Below are 21340 nucleotides of genomic sequence, written 5' to 3' on the forward strand. Positions count from 1 at the left end.
GGAACAGTTTCAGAAGAATAGGTATTAATTCTTCTTGAAATGTTTGGTAGAATTCCCCTGGGAAGCCATCTGGCCCTGGGCTCTTGTTTGTTGGGAGATTTTTGATGACTGCTTCAATTTCCTTAGTGGTTATAGGTCTGTTCAGGTTTTCTATTTCTTCCTGGTTCAGTTTTGGTAGTTGATACATCTCTAGGAATGCCTCCATTTCTTCCAGATTATCTAATTTGCTGGCATATAGTTGCTCGTAATATGTTCTTATAATTGTTTGTATTTCTTTGATGTTGTTTGTGATCTCTCCTCTTTCAGTCATGATTTTATTTATTTGGGTCCTTTCTCTTTTCTTTTTGATAAGTCTGGCCAGAGGGCATGTATTGAATGGAGCACTGGGTGTTATATGCAAACAATGAATCATGGAACACTACATCAAAAACTAATGATGTAATCTATGGTGATTAACATAACATAATAAAATAAAATTTAAAAAAAGAAGGAGAGTGGTGCTTTTGGGACTCTCTAGCATGTCCTTTTCAAGCTAGTCACTGATATTAGTATTTCTATGGCACACAAGATGACACATGTCAGTATCTTGATGCAGAAGGCAAACGTGACATTCCTCTTGGCTGAGTCAGAACAGTGGCCCATCTGCTCCAGGATTGTTTTCTGCAAGGGGAAAAAGCTTACACCATAAATTAAATCCTAACGTTTTGCTATGTTGCAGTCTTTCATCAGAAATGTGCCTGAAACAATTTTAAATTTATTTTATTTTCAATCTGTACCACTTGGGATAATAAATTCCATAATTGTACTAGCCTTTACATGAAGTTTTAAAGTAAACCTGCTTTATTGACATTCTCTAGTTTGGCTCCTATGATATTAAACATTTATGATTTTTCTCTTAACTTCTTTTTGCTGTGTTATTATAAAAATAACAAAGTACTATGAGTTGTTTTTATTTTTTTATCTTTTTGAGTTGTTTTTAAATACAGAAAATTTCTAATAAAGATAATAATGATTGTTTACAATTTGATATATTTCCCTTTATTCTTTCAGTCCTTTGTTAATGTTTAACTTTCTATCTAAGTAGTATTCATTCATCTACACAAACACAGATACACATATATTTATATGTGGCATTATACTGTGAAAGCAATTTTGTGTCACTCTTTCAAACTTAATATGTAGAAACACTTTCTCCTTTTTATTTTTAAGGGTTACATAGTAGTCCATTCAAGGCTACCCTATATTATATTTAGCTACCTTGCTATCATTGAATATTTATATTATTTCCCATTTTTATGTTGTAAATTATCCTACACTAAATATTTGGTGTATAAATCTTTGCATCTGTAATTATTTTCTTAGAATTAATTTAAAGGAGTGGAATTCCTAGGTTGACAGATGTAGTGTTTTGGGGGACTCTTGATACTTGTAAAATTGCTTTCAGAAAGATCTCATTACTTTTCATTACTAACAGCTGTGTCAATGTGTCTGCTCACTCTATCCTTTCAATCTGATGGGGGTAAAACCAGTGACTTGTAATTGTTTAATTTGGGATGTTTAAAATATTAATGCCCAAACATTTTTTCTTTCTTACTGACCATATCTTTTCTTCCTGTGAATTTCAAATCATTTGACATTTTTTTTGCATTGTTAGTGTTTTCTGGATTTTTTCAGATCTCTTTATATATTAAAGACACAATCTGTTATATTTATTGCATTATCTTCTGTTCTCTTTTTACATATTATTTTTGTTTATGATTTTTGAGAAATATATGTAAACCATCTAATCTGAAAAAGCTTCAGTTCATCTATCTGACCTGCTTTCAATCTTTTTTGCACTTTTATCAGAGAAAAATCTCGAAAGCAAAAATCTGGCCACAACCCTTTATTTATAACCTTTCAACCTTTTTCCATTATTGCCCTCATAAAAAAAGCGAGACCTTGGCAGTGGCTACAAGGTCCATTAGGATAAGGTGCTCTCTACCTTTCTAGCCTCTTCCCTTGTCACTTCTGGAAATACTCTTTGTTTGTGTCTTGCTCCTGGCCAAGCCGTGTGCCACCCTCATGCTACTGTATATGCAGTTCCTTCTGTGAGGGGGGCTCTGTACTCTGATCTAAGACTCAGGTGAAGCATCTCAGTTTCTGGAAAAATTTCTAACACTCCCCTCCCCCAACCAAATAAGTGTTTCCTGTCTGTTGACAAATATCACCTAGTCCACCTTATTATAATTACAATTCCATCTCACCCTACATCACAGTCGGTTCTATCTATCGGTTTACTTTTGATTACTGTCCCACTCCCGGGCTCACACCTGGCGAATTAGGACCGCAGGCCCATCGTCATCCGCCCAGGACCCGCGCGCCGCCTGATACACAGCATGTACTGACTAGGCAAATGTCTGTCAATCCAGGCTTTTGGATTCCTCATGCTTCTACGTTTGGGAGTGATTCTCCGTAAGTCTTGAAAAGTGAAGAAGCAGGCCATAACTGTTTAGCATCCAGGAAGCACCAAAGACCAGCGGATTTTACCTGGCGTGCTGTTACTTTTTTTGTTTGTAACTCTTGTTACTCTGCAGTTTAAAGTTTCTCATGTGGCCAATAAGGCTCTATACTCCTGTCATGGTGAACTTCTTTGGTTATTTGAAGACACAAACCTCACTCCTATCTCAGGGCCTTTTGAACATGGCTTTCCTCTGCTTGGGCCACTCTGCTGGACGCTTCTCATCGTTCAGCTCTTAGCCCAAATTTTACCCCTTCTGACAGTTGTCCTCTAATCATCCAATTGAACTGCCCTCTTATACTTGCCTTTCTTTGCCATATCACCTGGTTTTATTTTCTTCAAAGTACTTATCACTTTCTGGAATTAATGTATTCATTAATTTATTTGCTTGTTTGTCTATCTCCTCCCTCTAGAGGGAGCACATGAGCTGAGCACAGTGACCTTGTGGGTCTCTTTCACCTTTGTCCAGTGCTGGGAAGGTTTACCAGACACATGGAAGGACTGAATGAATCATCCAAGGAAGTTAGTTTCAGTTTTACTAATTTCTTTCTATTTATATTAAACATGCTTTACTCAAATATAAGTGAGCGACCTCTACCTTCATCTTTTGAGATTTAGGGGGTATATATATATATATATAATCTTTTTTTCTGGCACCATTTTGTGTAATTTTAATTGAAATTAAAAATAAAACTGATTAGTCAAAATTTTGATTTGATTATTTTTCACTCAACCTTTCCAGTATGTAGAGCTGTAAAGTTTGTAAAACCTCAGGGGTTTTAGGTAATTGTTGGTCGCCTCGTCATTTCAAATTTACGTTTCTGTATCTTTTCTAGTTCTACTTGATTTAGCCATCAGAACTACAGATTTCTACTAGGTTTAGCTAGCAGAAATATTCATAGGATTTTCTTTCTATTTTTTGTCTTGGTGATGCCTAATATTTTGACGCTATTTTGAGGTGCATTGTCAAATTTTGGGTCAACATCATTTAAGGAAACATTTTTGGTAATTCTCAGGTATTTTTATGAGGAAATAACTAATAGCTCTGACAAATTTTTTTCTGATCCATTAAAAAACTTATTACTACTTTTATGTCCATTTGCAAATAATGTAACTCTCCTAAAGACTCGGGTGTTTGGAAACTTGGAGGACTTTCTATCATCTGCAGACTTGGAAATTTTGCAGTGTACTTTCTGCTTAATTCATTACGGAGATTTTTTAATGAGACCAATTTTTACACTAAATCCTGAGGAATCCTACACACTCTATCTCTTCCTTCAAAGAAGCATTTATCTCTACTGGACTTCTAAAATAGTTGACTATTTTTAAAGTACTGCCAGTCAGACCTCCTTATCATTTTACAACAATCTGAATCAAGTTCCAGCTCAAATTTGCCTCTTGTGAGAAGCTTTCCCAGGAGACCTGCCATCTCTCCCCATCTATTTCATCCCTTAGCACAGACCTAGTATGTATGTGCTACAGACATCATACTAGGTCTGTGCTAGGTGATCTGTTATTTCTAGTCTCCCTTCTTTACAGTTGTTCACAAACTGCTTATGGTGCACATAACTCTAATTTATCTTTTTTTTAAGATTTTATTTATTTATTTATTTATTTATTTATTTATTTATTTATTTATTATTGACAGAGAGATACACAGCGAGAGAGGGAATACAAGCAGAGGGAGTGGGAGAGGGAGAAGCAGGCTTCCTGCTGAGCAGGGAGCCTGATGTAGGGCTCGATCCCAGGACCCTGGGATCATGACCTGAGTGGAAGACAGATGCTTAACGACTGAGCCACCCAGGTGCCCCTTATTTATCTTTAATTGTGGATGCCTTCAGGAAAGTACTTCTGCTGTCCCTACGTCATACATAGTTGGAACTCACTAGACGCTACACGGCTCAGGGATCATACGTCACACTGTATGCTAAAAACTCAAAGCAGTTTGTTCTTAGCGATTGTTTGAGCAATCTCTTCAGCCCTCAGATTCTCATAGGGCACTTCATAAGTACACATTTTTCTTCAGTCACAAGCTACACTTTGGGGATATATTTTAAGTGCTACTCTTCCATAAGGCTGTCCTAACTGGACCTTGCAAGGAATTTTATGTCAAAGAAATGTGTATCTATGTTTTTCTTGCTGTATCTAGAGCTTCCTTCTGCTTATTGAATGTAACGATAGACTCTTCAAGGGAAAGGCAAAGCTTCATAAAACCATCTTTACTCTGGAAAGAAAAAACCAAACCAAACCAAACCCTGCCAGTCAGCCATTTATACAGCCTTTGGTGAAAATGTTGTTAAAGGCTATTATTTTTAAAAAGTGTGTGTTTGCCTTGCCTTTGAAATTCCATTCAGGATGTTACTAGAAGTAACTATCACCATTCTCCACTTTACCCCAATGTGCTATCAATACCCTGTTCTCTTTTGGGAGATTTTCAGTTTTTGGAAAAAATCTACCCTTTTCCCTGTGTTATTTCACGTGGTACATGGGCACGTGGAATTTTTTTTCAAGCACATTGCCTGGTACCTAAGTGCTTAAGATTTAGTGAATAGATATTGAGCACACATACTATTTTTTAAAAAAATTAACTTGTTTGTCAATAATGTATCATTAAATAACATCTAGACTACTAGCATTCTTAATTTCTAACTAAGATCTTAATTTTGACAGGGTCCTGTTCTTAAACTGATGATATTCTTGGATCCCCTCTTCCCAAGAGGAAGTTGAACTTAACTGTATTGTGATAACTAGTACTTAATGGCTGTTCAGCAAACCTCTCTTAAACCTATTCCTGTTCATCCACTGAGACCATGCTTAATACATTTCTTTCCTAAATGGGTTTCTGAACTACACGTTCTTAGAAACAGTCTTTTAATTTATGTAGAAAGAGGCATCTACGTATCTTAGCTAGAGAGTACATTTTACTACTGTCCTAGGTTAATGTAAACACACTTTATTCTCTGAAACATTAAATGTTTGGATTTTTGTTGTTGTTGTTGCTGTTGTTGTTTTCTCTTTCTGATTGAATGGTCCAGAAAATACATTGTTTTATCGCCTTTTAAATTATGTGATTATTAAATTTTTACATGATTTTCACAGTAACTCAATTTCTCGTAAGATTCTTATCCTGCTTTTGCTGGTTTTTATAAAGAGCAGTATGCTCCCTTCCTGTCTTCATCTTTTCTGTAAACTTTGCTTATTCTCATGACCCTAGATCTCTAAATAGCTAATTGTAGTTAGGCTCTCTCTTGAGATCATTACCAAACAATTAACTTTATTCACTTTATGAGATCTTCAGGGCTGGCACAGAAAGTTTTACATAATATGGCTTGATATTTTGATCTTTTCTTACTAATATTTGTCTTGTATTTATTCATTGAACATTTATTTTATGCCCATTGGATACAAAGCACATTTTTAGTCTCTGGGAGGGAGATGAAAGGTGAATGCGAGGTGATCTGTGTTCTCAGGGAATTTAGGATCTACTGAGAAAGTGTCTGTGGAAAAACCCAGTACACTAAATAACCGTACTTAGAAGGAGAATAAGTAAGGATACTAAGAGAAGAGAGAGGGCAAGTATTTCCAAGAGGTTGCAGGGAACATGTGGAAGTTGAATTTTACTAGCCGGGACGGGCAGATAACCGAGTAGACAGAGGGCTTGGCACGGAAGCCTGAAGCAATGGTCCCCTCCGCCGAAGTGTGTGTCATGTGAACGGGCGGAGCTGCGGCTAAGTCATAGAAAGTGCATTTGAGTTTGGGTATAGAGAGTCTTGAAGGCTAAGTTAGAGATTTTGAACTTTTTGGTAAGCAGCAAAGAAAAAGGAATGGTATTCCAGGAATGATATTCAGAGACATGCACTTTATTACGAATTAAAATAACTACCAATTACTGCGTGCCTAATCGGCATCAGCCATTAAGCTAGGCGTTTTATGGCTAACCTGAACAATAAATAATGCTGAAAAGATGGGTGATATTATTCCCATGTTACAGATGGAGAATATGAAACTTCAAGAGGGAGATTAACCTGCAATGTTGCAAAACATGGATTGCAGGTGGTTGGGACTGAAATTCAAATTATTTAGCAGGGGATCGATCAATATAGTTGACTGAACACATGCTTTTTTGTCCCTTCCTCTCATTCCAGTGTCCTAAAATTGACCAAAAAAATGTATTTTAAAAAATTCACAATCACGCTGGCAAACTGGATCACAAACTATGAGGAATACTTGAAAATTAAAAGGCAGGAGTGATTCACAAGAAAACCACGGCCTCAGATGCTTATTGGAAAGGGCTGTTGTGATAGGTGGAAGTTCAGGTAGTAACCCAAGTCTGGAGGTGTGGATCCCAATATTAAGGAAGGGCCATGAAGTAATTTCCACAATAGCTAATGAAGGTGTTCCTGTAGGAGGAGCCAGGGGTCCACACCTCTGGCTGTCACCCTCTGGGTCAGACAGTGATAGCTGTCTCCACACCAGGAGGGGCCCTTGGGTCAGAGAGAGCATGAAGTACCCTAGAAGCATGGCCACCCCCAGGAATAACAGGAAGTACTCTATCCAGAGTTACCACAGGCACTTCCCATCAATTAAACCATCAAATAGCATAGCTAACTCCCCGTCCATAGTCAATAGGTGTAAACATGAAATATTCACAGAGAGTCTAATAGGGAATCTCAAATAAAAAGAGGTCTGTAGGCAAAAATTAGCAAACATTTGATGGGAACAAACTCCATTTAAAAAAAATACCAAATTCAGCAAACAAGAGAATTTTCTTTGAGTACCTACTACATTTTTTTTCTATACCTGTCTTCTGGTATTTATCAACTTCCCAATTTTCTACTCAAACACAATTGACTGTTCCTATGAACGCACACACTTCTTTGTATTTCTTGCATTGAGCCTATGACTCTATCTCCCTAATATCCATTTTTGTTAATTTTCATTTATGCCATTTTCATTTATATATACATTTATAAATATTTATTCAGATATAAATATTCATTTATATCTGAATGTTGATACTTATGTACAATTATATGCAGACTTATATAAAGTCCCACATAAGTCAGACACTGATAAAGTTGAAAACTAACTCTGAGGAGTTTCAGAACATTAAGACTCAAATTTATTCTTACTTTTGAAAGCACTAAGAGCAGCAAATTGTTGACTTTTCTAAAATTCTAACTTTAGAAGGCCATGGTAAGGCAGTATATTTTAGTACGTGTTACGACTTAAGCATATTTTCCAAGGGATTTTACACATATACTTGTGAAAATTAAATATTTCCAGTGATTAATCTTGTTTTAATTAACACCAAAGAAAATAATAGTGGTTGACACGACAAACTATTTTCAGGTTTTCTTTTTTTAACTGGGGGCAGTTGCCATTTAGAAGGCTATGAGAAGAGCAGGGTACATTCATCATCTGGCGCCACCTTTTTCTGTTAGGAGTGAAACTGACTAGTTAGTCAAACATGAAATATCTGTAATACTCACATTTTGTAGCCATCAGCTTTTCCAAAGACTGGCCCCATTGTAATACTTCCTCCAAAGTAATGCTTTGAAAAGAAACAAAAGGTGCTCATTGCACCAAAGTATTCTCAAGGTTTTGCTGAACTACATAGAAATATATGATCTTGGGGCACCTGGGTGGCTCAGTTGGTTAAGCGTCTGCTGTTGGCTCTGGTCATGATCTCAGGGTCCTGGGATCGAGTCCCGAATCAGGCTCCCTGCTCAGTAGGGAGTCTGCTTCTCCCTCTCCCTCTGCCCCTTCTGCTCATGCTCTCTCTCTCTCTGTCTCAAATGAATAAATAAAATCTTAAAAAAAAGGAAATATATGATCTTGAAAATAACGCCAAAATATACTTGTACTCCATTTGTGTGTGGTTTTGTGGAAATTTATCTTTCTGTGATCTTCTAAATTTATCTTTCTGTGATCTTCTACTTTCTAAATTGTTAAAATAAAAAAAAATTGTGAAAGTGTAAACTTGAAAATATGATAAATAAATTTTTACAAGATAAAGATCCATAGTCCTGTAATTTCCCCATTCCCAAATTACTACTATTAATATTTTGATTTACTTTTCAGTGTTTTTTAATTTATGTGTTTGTGTGATTTTAACTAAGAAGTAGCCATACTCTGAATGTGTTTGTGTGCATGCATACTTTGTGCGTGTATACATATATATGTATATATTCACTTTTTAAAAAAAGATTTTATTTATTTATTTGACAGAGAGAGAGACAGCAAGAGAGGGAATACAAGCAGGGAGAGTGGGAGAGGGAGAAGCAGGCTTCCTGAGCAGGAAGCCTGATGCGGGGCTCGATCCCAGGACCTTGAGATCATGACCTGAGCCAAAGGCAGACGCTTAACGACTGAGCCACCCAGGCACTCCATATATATATTCACTTTTAATAAGATTTTTATTATTTTATTTTTATTATTTTATTATTTTATTTTTATATGTCATCACAATTGTCTTAAAATCCATTTATAGTGTTATGACTTATAATTATAAAATTATAATCTTTGATAGTCACTGTGGAGTGTTCTACAAGGGGACATTCTTTCTTTTTTTTTTTCTTCAAGATTTATTTATTTATTTATATATTTGAGAGAGAGAAGAGAACTCGGATTGGGGAGGGGCAGAGGGAGAGAATCCTCAAGCAGTTTCCTGTCAAGCACAGGGCACGACGTGGGGTTCGATCTCATGACCCTAAGATCATGACCTGGGCTGAAATGAAGAGTTGGCCGCTTAATCAACCGAGCCACCCAGGCATCCCTCTAAGGGGGCATTCTATAGTTTACATAATTGTTCTCAATGAGCATCTTATTATTTCTCATTTTTTAACACAGAGACTTGTGATTAAGGCTTGCTATGTTCACATAGGGTAATTGCTTATGGGCAGGATTAGTAGAAGTGGAATTAAAGTGGGTCAAGAAATGCAAATTTTTAAGGTTCTTGGTATAAACTCCAAACTGCATTTGGGTTTGCATCATGCGCGGCTGATACTGGTAGTGTGTTTGCCCATTTAACTATTCACACCTTAGAGTTTATCCACAAAGCCTGTTTGCATGCCTTCATATAATCAAGTTAGTAACCCTGTATCTATTATATGCAGATATTTTCTCTATTATTTGCTATGATTTTCTTTACATGCCGAGGGCTTGAATTTTTATTACAGTGAATGATATGTGAATAAACGTATAAAAGCCATTTACCATTTCAAAAATATCTGTGAAAGATACTGGGTTTGAGGCTTCATTTCTGTTCATCTTTCACGGCTTTGCGAGGTGAATTGGCAAGTGACTATGGATTCTTACATGTAAACCATTTTATTTTCTCTCCTTTAGAATACTCAGTGTGTTCATTGGCATCCAGTTTATGATTATTTCAGTTTACGATTGGTTCACTTTTCATTCTCCTTTTTCAGTGACGTCAAATAATCAGCTAGCTACAGATACAAAGAAGCCCTGTCCAGTGGCTACACCTGGCGTAGGTAGCTCCGTAATTGGTGTTGAGGGAACAGCCATCAGCATTAGGAGGCACTTAACACAATGAAGGAAGATGAGTCAAAGAGGTTAAAAAATGATCTAGAACATGGAAAAATATCAGGAGTCTTAACAAGCTCAAATATCTTTTGTTTTCTATAAATTCGGATGGCCCTTGCCAGTTTTAGGTGCACTATGCGCATCAGTACTGAGGCTTAACAGTATACTGCCGTTAAGATTGCTTTCAATAAACATTTCCATGAAATGCTATCTGACTCACTGTTCTTTTCTCTTATTAGAACTTTAAAAACAGTAACCTAAAGTAACCTTTTCCATCCAGTGAAACGGTAAGTGCTAGGCAAGATATGTGGCATGCCTCTCTGTTCTATGCGTTCCCATTATATAGGAAAAAATAAAATCTACAACATGAGCGAAGATGCCATCATTGTCTTGGCTTAGCTTAAAATAAAGTGTTGGTACTTTGTTGGCGAGAGAATTCTTCTTTCTCTAAGATTCATGAGATTTATGGAGATAGATAATGATCAGAGTGATTATGGTCGGGGTTAAAGTTGTGAAATGAAATTTGGTTTTGGCTTAACCCCATTTTGCTTGTAATTTTTTCTGAGTATCTCAAGTTTCATGCCGTCCCATGGCTATTCAGGTGGGAGTAATTCTAAATATCCCTGTCCCCTCATCCACCTGGATTTCCTAATAAAAGCAGCGGATACAAAACAAGGGAGCATTCTGAGACCTCATGTCATTGTGGAAACAGGAATGAAGAGTGCTTGGAGTCTGACAGTCTTGAGTTCTAATTCCAGTGCTGCATTTAATAGCTTTTGGTTTTGCCTAAAATCTTTGAGCCCCAGTTTTATTATCTATAAAATGGGGTTAATACCTATCTCTCAATGTTATCTTGAAAATTAGAGAAGGTCATGAATGGAAAGCATCTATCAAACGATTGTTATCTATCAGCTTGCCATGACTGTGAATTCTCTCTTTCCTTGGCCTCCCCCTTCCCTGATGGTGGGTCTATAAGGCAAGTAGAAAGAAATATAAGCCCTGGTGGTGAGACTCCATGGGAGTCATCAGCAGAAGAGATGGAAGCTATTCCCAAATTAGCCTATTTCATCTCCCTCCCTACACATGCCCGTTCAGCACAGCAGCTTCACCTGGTTGTTTAAAATGCTGAACTTTGGCTCTTCTTGTCTCTTCCACCTACCACTGCAGCCTCCTCCCCACCTCACACAAATGCTTGTAAGTATTTTTGGACCTTTCGGTACTACAGGGCAGGAGCATGCATGCCAGGAGCTCTGACCATAGCAAGGGAGGTGTGGCCGGGACTGAGCACTCCACATGGACTTGGTTAGGCACTCTGGTTAAACTAACACACAGCGATCCTCAGTGTGGGAATCCTTGAGGTGGACAATCCAATCAAATGATTTGTTACCCTTCTCCAGCATTATGCATTCCATTTTAGCAGTCACTGTTCCCATCCAAATGGCTACATGTTTAGTTTGGCAAAATATCCAAGAGACTCGGAAAATTGGTAAGCATCTGGTTACCCCACCAGTCTCCCTTCTTCCAGCTAGACATGAGGTTTCTGGCACTTTGTAGGTGGAGGGTTAGAATCATGAAAATATTTTGGATAAAGAATCTCATTTTAACATAAACAATATAAAACTTTAAAAAAATCTAAAAGTAGTCCCGGGATCGAGTCCCGCATCGGGCTTCCTGCTCGGCAGGGAGTCTGCTTCTCCCTCTGACCCTCCTCCCTCTCATGCTCTCTGTCTCTCATTCTCTCTCTCAAATAAATAAATAAAAATCTAAAAAAAAAAAAACTAAAAGTATTTATCCATAATAGATGCTGTATAAACATTAAACTTGCTTAATTCTCAAGTGTAAACCATAAATAATGAAAATGAAACCTTAGCGTAATACATGATTGCTCTTCTGGTGGAATTGCTCATGTGTAAATGCAAATTTGCTCTCTGAACAAAATATATTAAATTAGCCGTTGAATAAATGTATACCTATTTATCATGTGATAAATATGCATTAGAATGACCATGTAATTTAAATGGTACTTACTTTGAAGGAAGTCTCTTAGATTCATCTCTGCACATCTTGCAAATCCAACACTTCCGTCTGCTCATTTTTCTAAGGCAATACAGAATATACTTAGTATAATTTAGTCATTTAAAATAATTATATGCTACAGTCAGTGTCTCAGGAACACACAAAATTATAAATCATGAAAAAATAAGCACGAGTTTTTGAAATTAATGGGATACAATCACTGGTGGGGGTGGGGAGGAGAGAGGAGAATAAAATAACTCATCTCATAAATATTTTTTAGAAATATAGGTACTTAGAGTTGTGACTTTAGAACCCATCTCGGCCATTTACTCATCCTAATGGTGATTAAAACAATACAGCTTACTGAGAAAGATCTTCCCATTTAGGGCCCACCGACAATGAATTCAACTCCCAAGTCTTCCCTTTCTTGGGTAATTCTTAGTTTTAGAAAGACCTCTCAATATATTGAACAAGAATTTGCTTCTTTGTAACTAGCCAAAATAGTGTAAATAGCTAAATAAAAAATAAGATTCCTTGAGGGTAAATTCTGAGAAGGGGATTGCTTACCTGGTTTTTTCCACTCTTGGCAGTATAACATTGGCTTTAAAATTCAGGTACAGTTTACTCAGCCCAGGCTTTATATAACAGTGTATGTCACAGAGGGTTTTAAACTCAGGACATTGAGAAAACAACTCAAAAATTTAAGAATAATTAAATCCACAATTTATAATGAGAGCTGGAAATGTTTTGCTAAACATATATGCACACTTACACACAATGAATTATTAAGGATAACGGTGAGTTTTTATATCAGTCTTCAGTGATTCATTCGAAACATCTGTTGAACACTAATTATGTGCCAAGTTCTGGCTGCCAGTGATCTATGTAGATCCTGTCTTTTCCTCTTCCTATCCTCACTAGCAAGCAGTTAAAGTCCATGTGATGGGGACTTTGAGACAGGAGGTCCAGTGGGCCGTGAGTACACACAGGAGGAGAACCTACCCAGACTCGGGGGTGGTTAGACACGGCATCCCAGTATAGTAATAGTAGAGCTGGAACCCACAGGACGTGCAGGAATGTGCTGAGTGAAAGGGACAGGACAGCTTGGGCAATGGGTCATGTCCTAATTGAGGAAATGAAAGGAATGTGGTCATCTCATGAATCTAGATTATGGCAAGGAGGGAGCTGAGAGCACAGGCTAGAGAGTTAAGATTGGACCAATAATCATGTTCAGAAATGCTCGTTGCAGCAAGAAAGCAATGAGAGACGAAGTTGGAAGACATGCAGAAGCCGAGCATGTTAGGTCATACACATCATGAATTTCATAGTAAGGAGTTGGAAAATCATTGAGGGTTTTAAAATATGGACTAGACATGCTAATATTTGAGATGGGTTTTGTGAGCAGAATTGATTGTAAAGCAAGGGTGGAATCCGGAAGACCTGTTAGGAGATTGCCTGCAGGAGTGCAGGTGAGGGTGTTGTGGGCTTAGATTAGGAAGGTGGCAGGAGAGATGGAGGGAAGAGGGCAGATTTTAGATGTGGTGGAGAACTTGATGTACTGGATGTGGAAGGTGCGAGAAAGAAAGGAAACAAGTTCGGATGAAAGATTTGACCTCAAGATAAAGGTGGCAGTTTTTACAAAGCACATAAGAGAAACCAAAAGAAAAGATAAGATGGCCCAGGAAGAGAGTATGAACTGAGAAAAGCAGATGGCCCAAGACACATGACTCAGAGACACACTGAGAAAGTGAAGCCTGCAGGAAGACAATCAGAGTAATACGGTATCATAGAAACCAAGGGACGAGTTATCAAAAAGCAAAGACTAGTCAACTGAGTGTAAGAGCTGGGAAGAGATGAAGGGAACAAAGGAGGGGGGCACCTGAGTGGCTCAGTTGGTTAAGCATCCTACTGTTGATTTTCACTCAGGTCATGATCTCAGGGTCATGAGATCGAACCCTGCCATGCTGGGCATGAAGCCTGCTTCAGATTCTCTCTCTCTCCCTCTCTCTTTGCCCCTCCCCACACCCTTATGCCCTCTCCATGCACATGTGCACACTCTCTCAAAAAAAAAAAAAAAAAGAGAGAGAGAGAGAGAGAGAACAAAGGACTGAAAAAATCCATCAGATTTGCTAACAAGAAGGTTATCAACAACCTTGGTGAGAGGGGTTTTGGCGAAACAGGGAGGGCAGAAGCAAGAGGGAAGAAAACAAGAGGAAATGGAGACTGGAACAAATGTGGGGCTACTTGCACTTTCTTTCTCTCCTTTTCCCTCCTTTCATTCCTGCCTTCTTCCCTCCCTCTCTCCCTCTTCCTTCTTTCCCTTCTGATAAAAGCCATGGACCAAACAGTATAACAGAGACAGAGAGGCAGGACTCTGCTGTCTGGCCGTTCGGGCCTGCACATCTCTAAGAGTCTGGTTCAGAAAGTCTATGGTGTGAGTAACCTGCCCTGAAATTGGCAACTGGTGTCCATGGAAAGAAGTTGCAGATATAGGAGAGAGGAGGAAAATCAATAGATTTTCAGGTTTCTGAAAAAAAAATGTTTTTTTAAAAGGAACTAGAATTCGGATTGTGGCAGATAGAACATTGGAGAAGTGGAAATAGAGGAAGAAATTGCTGTTTTCTTGTAATTGGAATGGGTGTAGATCTAAGTATATTTGCAGATTTGGGGATAAGAATTTATGGGTGTTGTGGCCTGATGGACTTCATTTTCTATATGGGTCTCTGCCGTAAGGAGGAGCAAGGGACAAGGTAGCTAAGTTTATCTACAGGAAAAAAACAAAGTTAGGACTCTTGTGATTGCAAATATAGATTCAAAGAATTTAAGCAAAAGAGAGAGTTATTATAAGGATAATTGTGTGCAGTTAGATTCTGGATGGCCTTGAACATTGGGCTCTATTCTGTTGTAGTCATAATTCACTGAGGTCTTTAAATAATAGTGTGGTGTAAATAAGATGTTTTGTTAGAAAGATAAATCTGACCAAAGATGATTAACACTGAAATAATTGAGGCTAAGAAATCTCTTACAGTGACTGGCTGTTCATAACTAATCCTGTGCATAACTGGATCCTGAATTAAATTTTAAGATTCTTGGGCGCCTGGGTGGCTCAGTTGGTTAAGCGACTGCCTTCGGCTCAGGTCATGATCCTGGAGTCCCTGGATCGAGTCCCGCATTGCGCTCCCTGCTCGGCAGGGAGCCTGCTTCTCCCTCTGACCCTCCCCCCTCTCATGTGCTCTCTCTCTCTCTCTCATTCTCTCTGTCTCAAATAAATAAATAAAATCTTAAAAAAAATAAATTTTAAGATTCTTTACCTCTGTAATCACCTCTAAGGTGCAGATTACCCAATGGCCCCCTGCTTTTCTTCTAAGTAGGAGGCTGGTTAGGAAGTTCTTTCTTTCACGTGTCAATATAACTAGTCATCCCTGTCTTCCCCTGGGCCTTGACTTCTCCCCTCCATACTATATTTAACTATTTTATTATCAAATATATTTTAACTATATTTGATATTTTTTATATGTCATTGTCTGCTCACTTGATGTATTAGAGCTATGTGCACACGTTAGTGATTTCTGTAACTAAAATTCATGTCTATTTACTAGTTACCATATATTTTTAAGAACTTTGTTGGACTTGTTTGGCAAAGGTAGAACAGGCTTAGTATGTAACACCCACAGTGTCAGAAGCATGACAAAGGTAATTTCCAAATGCACTAGAGTTTAGGGGGTTCCCACAGCTCTTGGCAGGTGATCAAGTATATTAAAATAATTCTAGGCTCTGAAGCCAAACAAACACGGGCGTGAGTTCAGGGTCTTATTAGCTGTGTAACCTTGGGCTCCTCGATTCTCAATTTCTTTGTTTCTAAAATGGAGTTGTAAATATTAGAAAAATGCTTGTATGCAAAAACTTTCTGTTCCAGTTAATCTGATCTTCCTTCAGCTTCTTGCACTCTGTCACTCAGGAAAATATTTCCTACACTCTCTTGTATGTACAGGAAACACACATTCTGCCAGCCTGCATTCCTTCCTCTTTTTAAATTTCAACTCAGATCTCATAAATCTTCCAATTAACCTTATCCATTCTTCAGTGTGTTAGCACACTCCCTTGCAAATCTTACTTTTCTTTTGTACTCTGTTCCTATATTTCTGTTGTTCACACATTATATTAGTAGCTGGGGTTCCAGCTTTAGAAGTAGCTGGGTCTCCCATAGCAGGTCAGACACTTTCGTGTACGTGTGTCATATTGAAGGGACAAGGCTGCCAGGAAGGATTTGTTTGGCCAGAAGAGCTCCGAGAGGATAGCCTAGCCAGAACTACCCCTTACAATGATGCAGGTTGTCTCCTTTACGGACACACCTGGTCTGGAGGAGAACAGAGGCTTAGATCCACCCACAGTCCCCTTGTCAAGCTATGGGCCTCCAAGTGGGGCATCATCCATATGATGGAAAGGCCATCTTTTAAAATTCCAGCAAATGTTCTGTATAAACCAGTAGTATCCCTGTGTTCAGCTACATGACTGATTTAGAGAGAGGTTCTCTGGCCCAAGTGGCTCATTAGTTGGGTGACATTGGAAAAGAGGGTAATATAAATATAAATGTATGAAAATAATGTTATTTATATTTCTGACTTCTATAACCCTAATAGACTATAAATTCTCTGAAGTGATATGTTCAAATGCTATTCGATAATCATGTGTAAGTAGTTGTTTATATATTGTCTAGTATTCTAAGTCAAACATGCACAAATTGATTAAGTTGTAGAATACCAATAGATTATAATGACATAAGAGCATCCACAATGAAATAAAGTATTTAGTGACAGAATTATGTAAAAGTAAAAGACGTATTATGCATAAAATAGATCACAAAGCAGTCTTGTTTTACAAAGTTCTTTGGTTTTCTAGTCCATTAAGCAATGGAATTTTTCGGGGTACTGTCCCAGTGCTGGAGTTCTGTCCCATGTCCCTGCGCACCCACTGGAGCTCTATTGTCCGTCTTCTAAGCTTTAAGAAACCAAATGTCCACCGCACCTCGCTCTTCTGATTACTCCTGGATTCACTATCACTCTATACCACTCCTTTGCTAAAATACCACAGAACACTCTCCATGTTTTCATAATCCCTTCTACATTGAAAGCAAGAGATAAATTCATAAATATTTAACTCAGCTTCTGATAATAGAACAGACTGGCCCCTTGAGCTTATTACTTCTTCTAGCCAAAACACTGCTTAAAATTATAGTTAAGGCTTAAACATGAAGAAAAAAAGGAGATTAAACAAGAAGACAAAAATCAACAAAATCTTTTAAACTAATTTTGGAAGATGGAAAGTAGATTAAGGAATAGAAATTAAAATTCTCATACCTCTAAAATGAGAAGAGAAAAGATAGTCTTTGGAATTTTATCTGGCAAAATGAAGAAAATAAAATTCAGTCTGAGGACAAAGAATTTCCAAAAATAACTAGTGGTTTAAAAAGAAATATCTGCAATCTTGCATTCAACGGTATATATCATTAAGTAATAGATCTGCATCTAAATACCAAGATTTAGAGTGGCGGAGTGAAATCTTTTCACATTTATAATTGTGAACTTTTAAGAAATACTTTTGGTAATTCCAAAAAAAGTAAACTAATAAATTTACTTGGAATTAGAGCATACATGGTCATTTACTGGTAAAAATAAAAATTAGCCTAAAATATTCCATAGAATTCAAATTCTATTTTGGCAAAAAGAGAGTTCTCTGACCTAGATAGATATGACCTAGATGGATATGATACAGAATTGATTTAAATTGGAGAAACTCACCAAGTTTCAATAACAATCATTTTTTTCTCATGTTAGTGGTATGATTATGGAAAAATTCCATTGACCTAAAAAGAAAATAATAACAAAACCAAAATGATTATTGTGTACTTCCCAGGGGATGCATATTTGGCAAAATATTTCTATAAATACCTTGTCTTACATTTTAAGTACATAATTTTTCCACTTTGTAAGTGCTAAATTATGGTTAACCTTATTTTTGATTTAACTCCTTATCTAGAATTTTATTAGTTTCATAGATTGATATTGTAAAAATTCCTATACTTTTTATTTGTATTTTCCGTTGATTTTTCTTTAAATGTTTTTTGTTTACCTTATGTTAACATTATGCATTAATTTGCCTGTCTTTTAAATTTTTCCATATCCTTTTGGTAAAACTAGTGTGCATTTTTACACTTTAAGAGTAGAGTATTTGAAACAGTTAGGTCTCCAAAATGATTTTGCCTCCAATGTTTTCTCTTGATTACTTTAAAGAGAGCATACATTTCATCTATACAATCTAATTCTTAGAGTGGTTATAAATACTTTAGTGATGAATTGAGTTTGATATATGTTGTGCCAGAATAGATCCAAGTTTTCTCTAGCATTTAAGTGAAATCTTTCTCAAAGTAATATGAAAATAAATGAATTTTCTTAAATTTTACCTTCCCACATATTTAAATGTTTTTATTATCCTGACAGTTGATAAATTCATTCCATTCAATATGATATCTGCATTTAAATGTGTTTCTTATGACATAGAATGTCACATAAAATTTAGAAAAACCTAGAGCAATTTACATTTTAGTGAGGTTTTGTTTGCCATAGCACGTAAAATTCTTGCCTTTTAAAAAGCAAGTAATTTGTGTGTAGTTGTGCTTAGGCATAACATTAAGGAATGAAGAAATTCCATAAAATCAAAATTGACTATGCTTCATGTAAATCTTGCAACAATTCATACCTGGAATCAGTACAGCTAATCAAATGATGTAGCTAATTATTTGATAATGCATGATTTTTGAAGCAAACAATTCTGAGATATGATTTTATAATAAACCGTTATCTAAACATATACATCCATGTTCACACACACACACACAAAACCATATAAAATGAAATACCATACTCTAAATCTGAAATATTTCCTTTACTGAACAATTTAGAAACTTCATTTATACATGTATGACTCTAAGTATTTTTTAAGTATAGAAAGCCTAGGCCAGGCAAACCTGTGTTTAGTAGTTTGTATTCCTTAGAAGAAATCTAGTATTTCTAGCAGTCCTGTTGTTAATGTAAACATCCACTCATCATTGATATCAAACCAACAATGTATTCATCAACTATTTTATGGAATCTCATACTTACAAATATGTCCTGTAGAACGGTCCACCATGCTAAATTTTATTTTCTAGCTGTATGATCCTTTTGAAATCAGGTTCTGAAACACCATGAGACACCCAGCATTTTATTTTTCCTGGCATAAAATAACTTTACTCTCTCTATAATTACCTTTGATGGCACTCTGCCCTCTCTATGAATGTTCTGTTTTTACACATGTATCTATGCAAAGAGAGGTTTTGTTGAATATGGAAAATAGTGCTGTAGGACTCTAATGCATTGCTAATAAAGAGGTTTTATCTAACATTATCAGCCCATCTGAAGTGATCAGATGATTGGAAGCAGTAGTTCTATGAAATTTTCAATGTAATATTCAAAATTTTTTCCAAAATGATCAATTTTTCTGGTTTTAGAAAAATTTTTCTAGTTTAGCTTAAAGTAAAATCTGCCTTTTAAAAAAACAGAGAATTGAGTATCAGTAAGTAAGCTAAGCCTGCAAGTACTTGTTATTAAATTATTGAGAACGATTAAAATCAATCTGTTTAGAATAGTCAAATTACTAAGGTCTTATAATAACTGAAGGGTCTAAAAAGGACTCTTTTCTAGTTAAACCTTTCTAGTTCCTTCAGCTGGTCCTCATAGGGTGCTTTCTGGACTCACCATTATTCTTCGGTTAATATACCTATTAAAATCTGAACTGAACACAGAGCTCCAGATGAAGATTAATGAACGCAGAGTATGGTGAGATTGTTAATACCCTTGTCTTATGTCTATTCTAACTGTGTGTGTGAGAGAGAGAGAGAGAAAGAGAGAGACAGAGAGAGAGAGAGAGAAAGAAACAGAATGGTGGGGGTTGAGGAATGCTAAAATAAAACAGCAGGAAAGAGATCAGAATGTGGTTGGTGGAGGATTTCTGAAAGTATTTAGGAGCCTAATAAAGTCGAAGATTATTTTTACTTGTATTTCATGATTTTGAGGTCCAAACCACTAGAAACTGAATCTATCAAATCTAGAGGCTAAGTTCGGGACTAGAAAAGGCAGACAAACTTTAGAAAGTCAGAAGCTAAGTAGATGTGGCAATGATGAAGGAAGTAAAGGGTGAGGTTTGGATTAATTGTGAAGGATCCAGGTTGGTTGTTTGCTGGTAGCATTCATTTTCACTGGTTTCTAGTTCTCCAATTCCCTCCCTACCTCGGGACATTTGGGAGTCTTTCTGGGCGTTGCACTTGAGATTCAGGGATGTTTCCTATTTCTCTTGGTTTGGGTGCAAGGAGCTGGTGGGAAGATTCTGAAAGTAACACCCTGTAAGAGCACCAGTGGAAAGCTTGCTGAACAGAATAAAGCATGAGCATCTTCTTGCAGAGTGAAAATTGGGTATCAACAGGGGTGACTGAGTAGCAAAAAGGCCATGGAGTGAAGAGAGTAACAGAATGGCTAGGTAAAAGGCAGTCCAAGAAAAATTCCAGAACAAGATGCTTGTGGCAGATATCTAAGCATTTTTAGTTTCTCTGGAAAAAGGTAGGCAAGGAATTAATGGGGTCAGAGCAATGTAATCCTCAGTACGTAGGTGGGCCTGACAGATTCAGGGATGTCAGGTAAGAGCAGGTAGCAGCATCATTGAGCTTTCACCGGTGCAACGTGGGAAAGCCCTTTCCTTTAAAAGGTGGTCTTTGATTAACTGTGATCAATTTACTCCTGTGTGCTTTTACTCTATTTCTATTTCAGCCCAACTAAGACCGAAGTAACACAAGTTCAAATGTGCATAGTTAAAGAATATTTACTATTTTTGTCTGGTTAAAATTCAAAATGAACTTTTTTTTTTTTTAGGCAATCTTCTTTTTTTAATTATGTCCAATTAACCAACATATAATACATAATTAGTTTTTTATTTTATTTATTTATTTGAGAGAGAGAGAAGGAAGGAGCAGAGGGAGAGGGAGAAGCAGACTCCCCGCTGAGCAGGGAGCCCAATGAGGGGCTCGATCCCAGGACCCCGGGATCATCACCTGAGCCAAAGGCAGATGCTTAACCCACTGAGCCACCCAGGTGCCCTTCAAAATGAACTTCTTTGCACGAATAGAAGAACGAAATGTTACAAATTGGTTATTGTCGGTGGTGGTGGTTTAAGAAATAATCTATTTAC

The 21340-nt window shown here is 37.0% G+C and overlaps 1 protein-coding gene across 2 annotated transcripts in view; it reads right to left on the reverse strand.

The window, feature by feature from the left end:
- RGS13 (regulator of G protein signaling 13) overlaps positions 1 to 17520 on the reverse strand; it is a 24073-nt gene extending 6553 nt beyond the window's left edge. Inside the window, exons 1-3 of one of the 2 annotated variants that reach the window (XM_081825164.1) lie at positions 17422 to 17520; positions 12077 to 12145; positions 7993 to 8054 (exon numbers count right to left, since the gene is read on the reverse strand). In XM_081825164.1, the coding sequence (XP_081681290.1) occupies positions 7993 to 8054; positions 12077 to 12141 (127 nt within the window). In that variant the 5' untranslated portion in view covers positions 12142 to 12145; positions 17422 to 17520. Of the gene's footprint in view, positions 1 to 7992; positions 8055 to 12076; positions 14607 to 17421 lie in introns of those variants that run through there. The other variant, XM_081825163.1, reaches the window with a different exon arrangement.
- Positions 17521 to 21340: the final 3820 nt, after the last annotated feature.

The sequence above is a fragment of the Leptonychotes weddellii genome, chromosome 6 (genome assembly GCF_054177405.1).
Source record: "Leptonychotes weddellii isolate Sample4059 chromosome 6, ASM5417740v2, whole genome shotgun sequence".
NCBI classification, from domain to species: domain Eukaryota; kingdom Metazoa; phylum Chordata; class Mammalia; order Carnivora; family Phocidae; genus Leptonychotes; species Leptonychotes weddellii.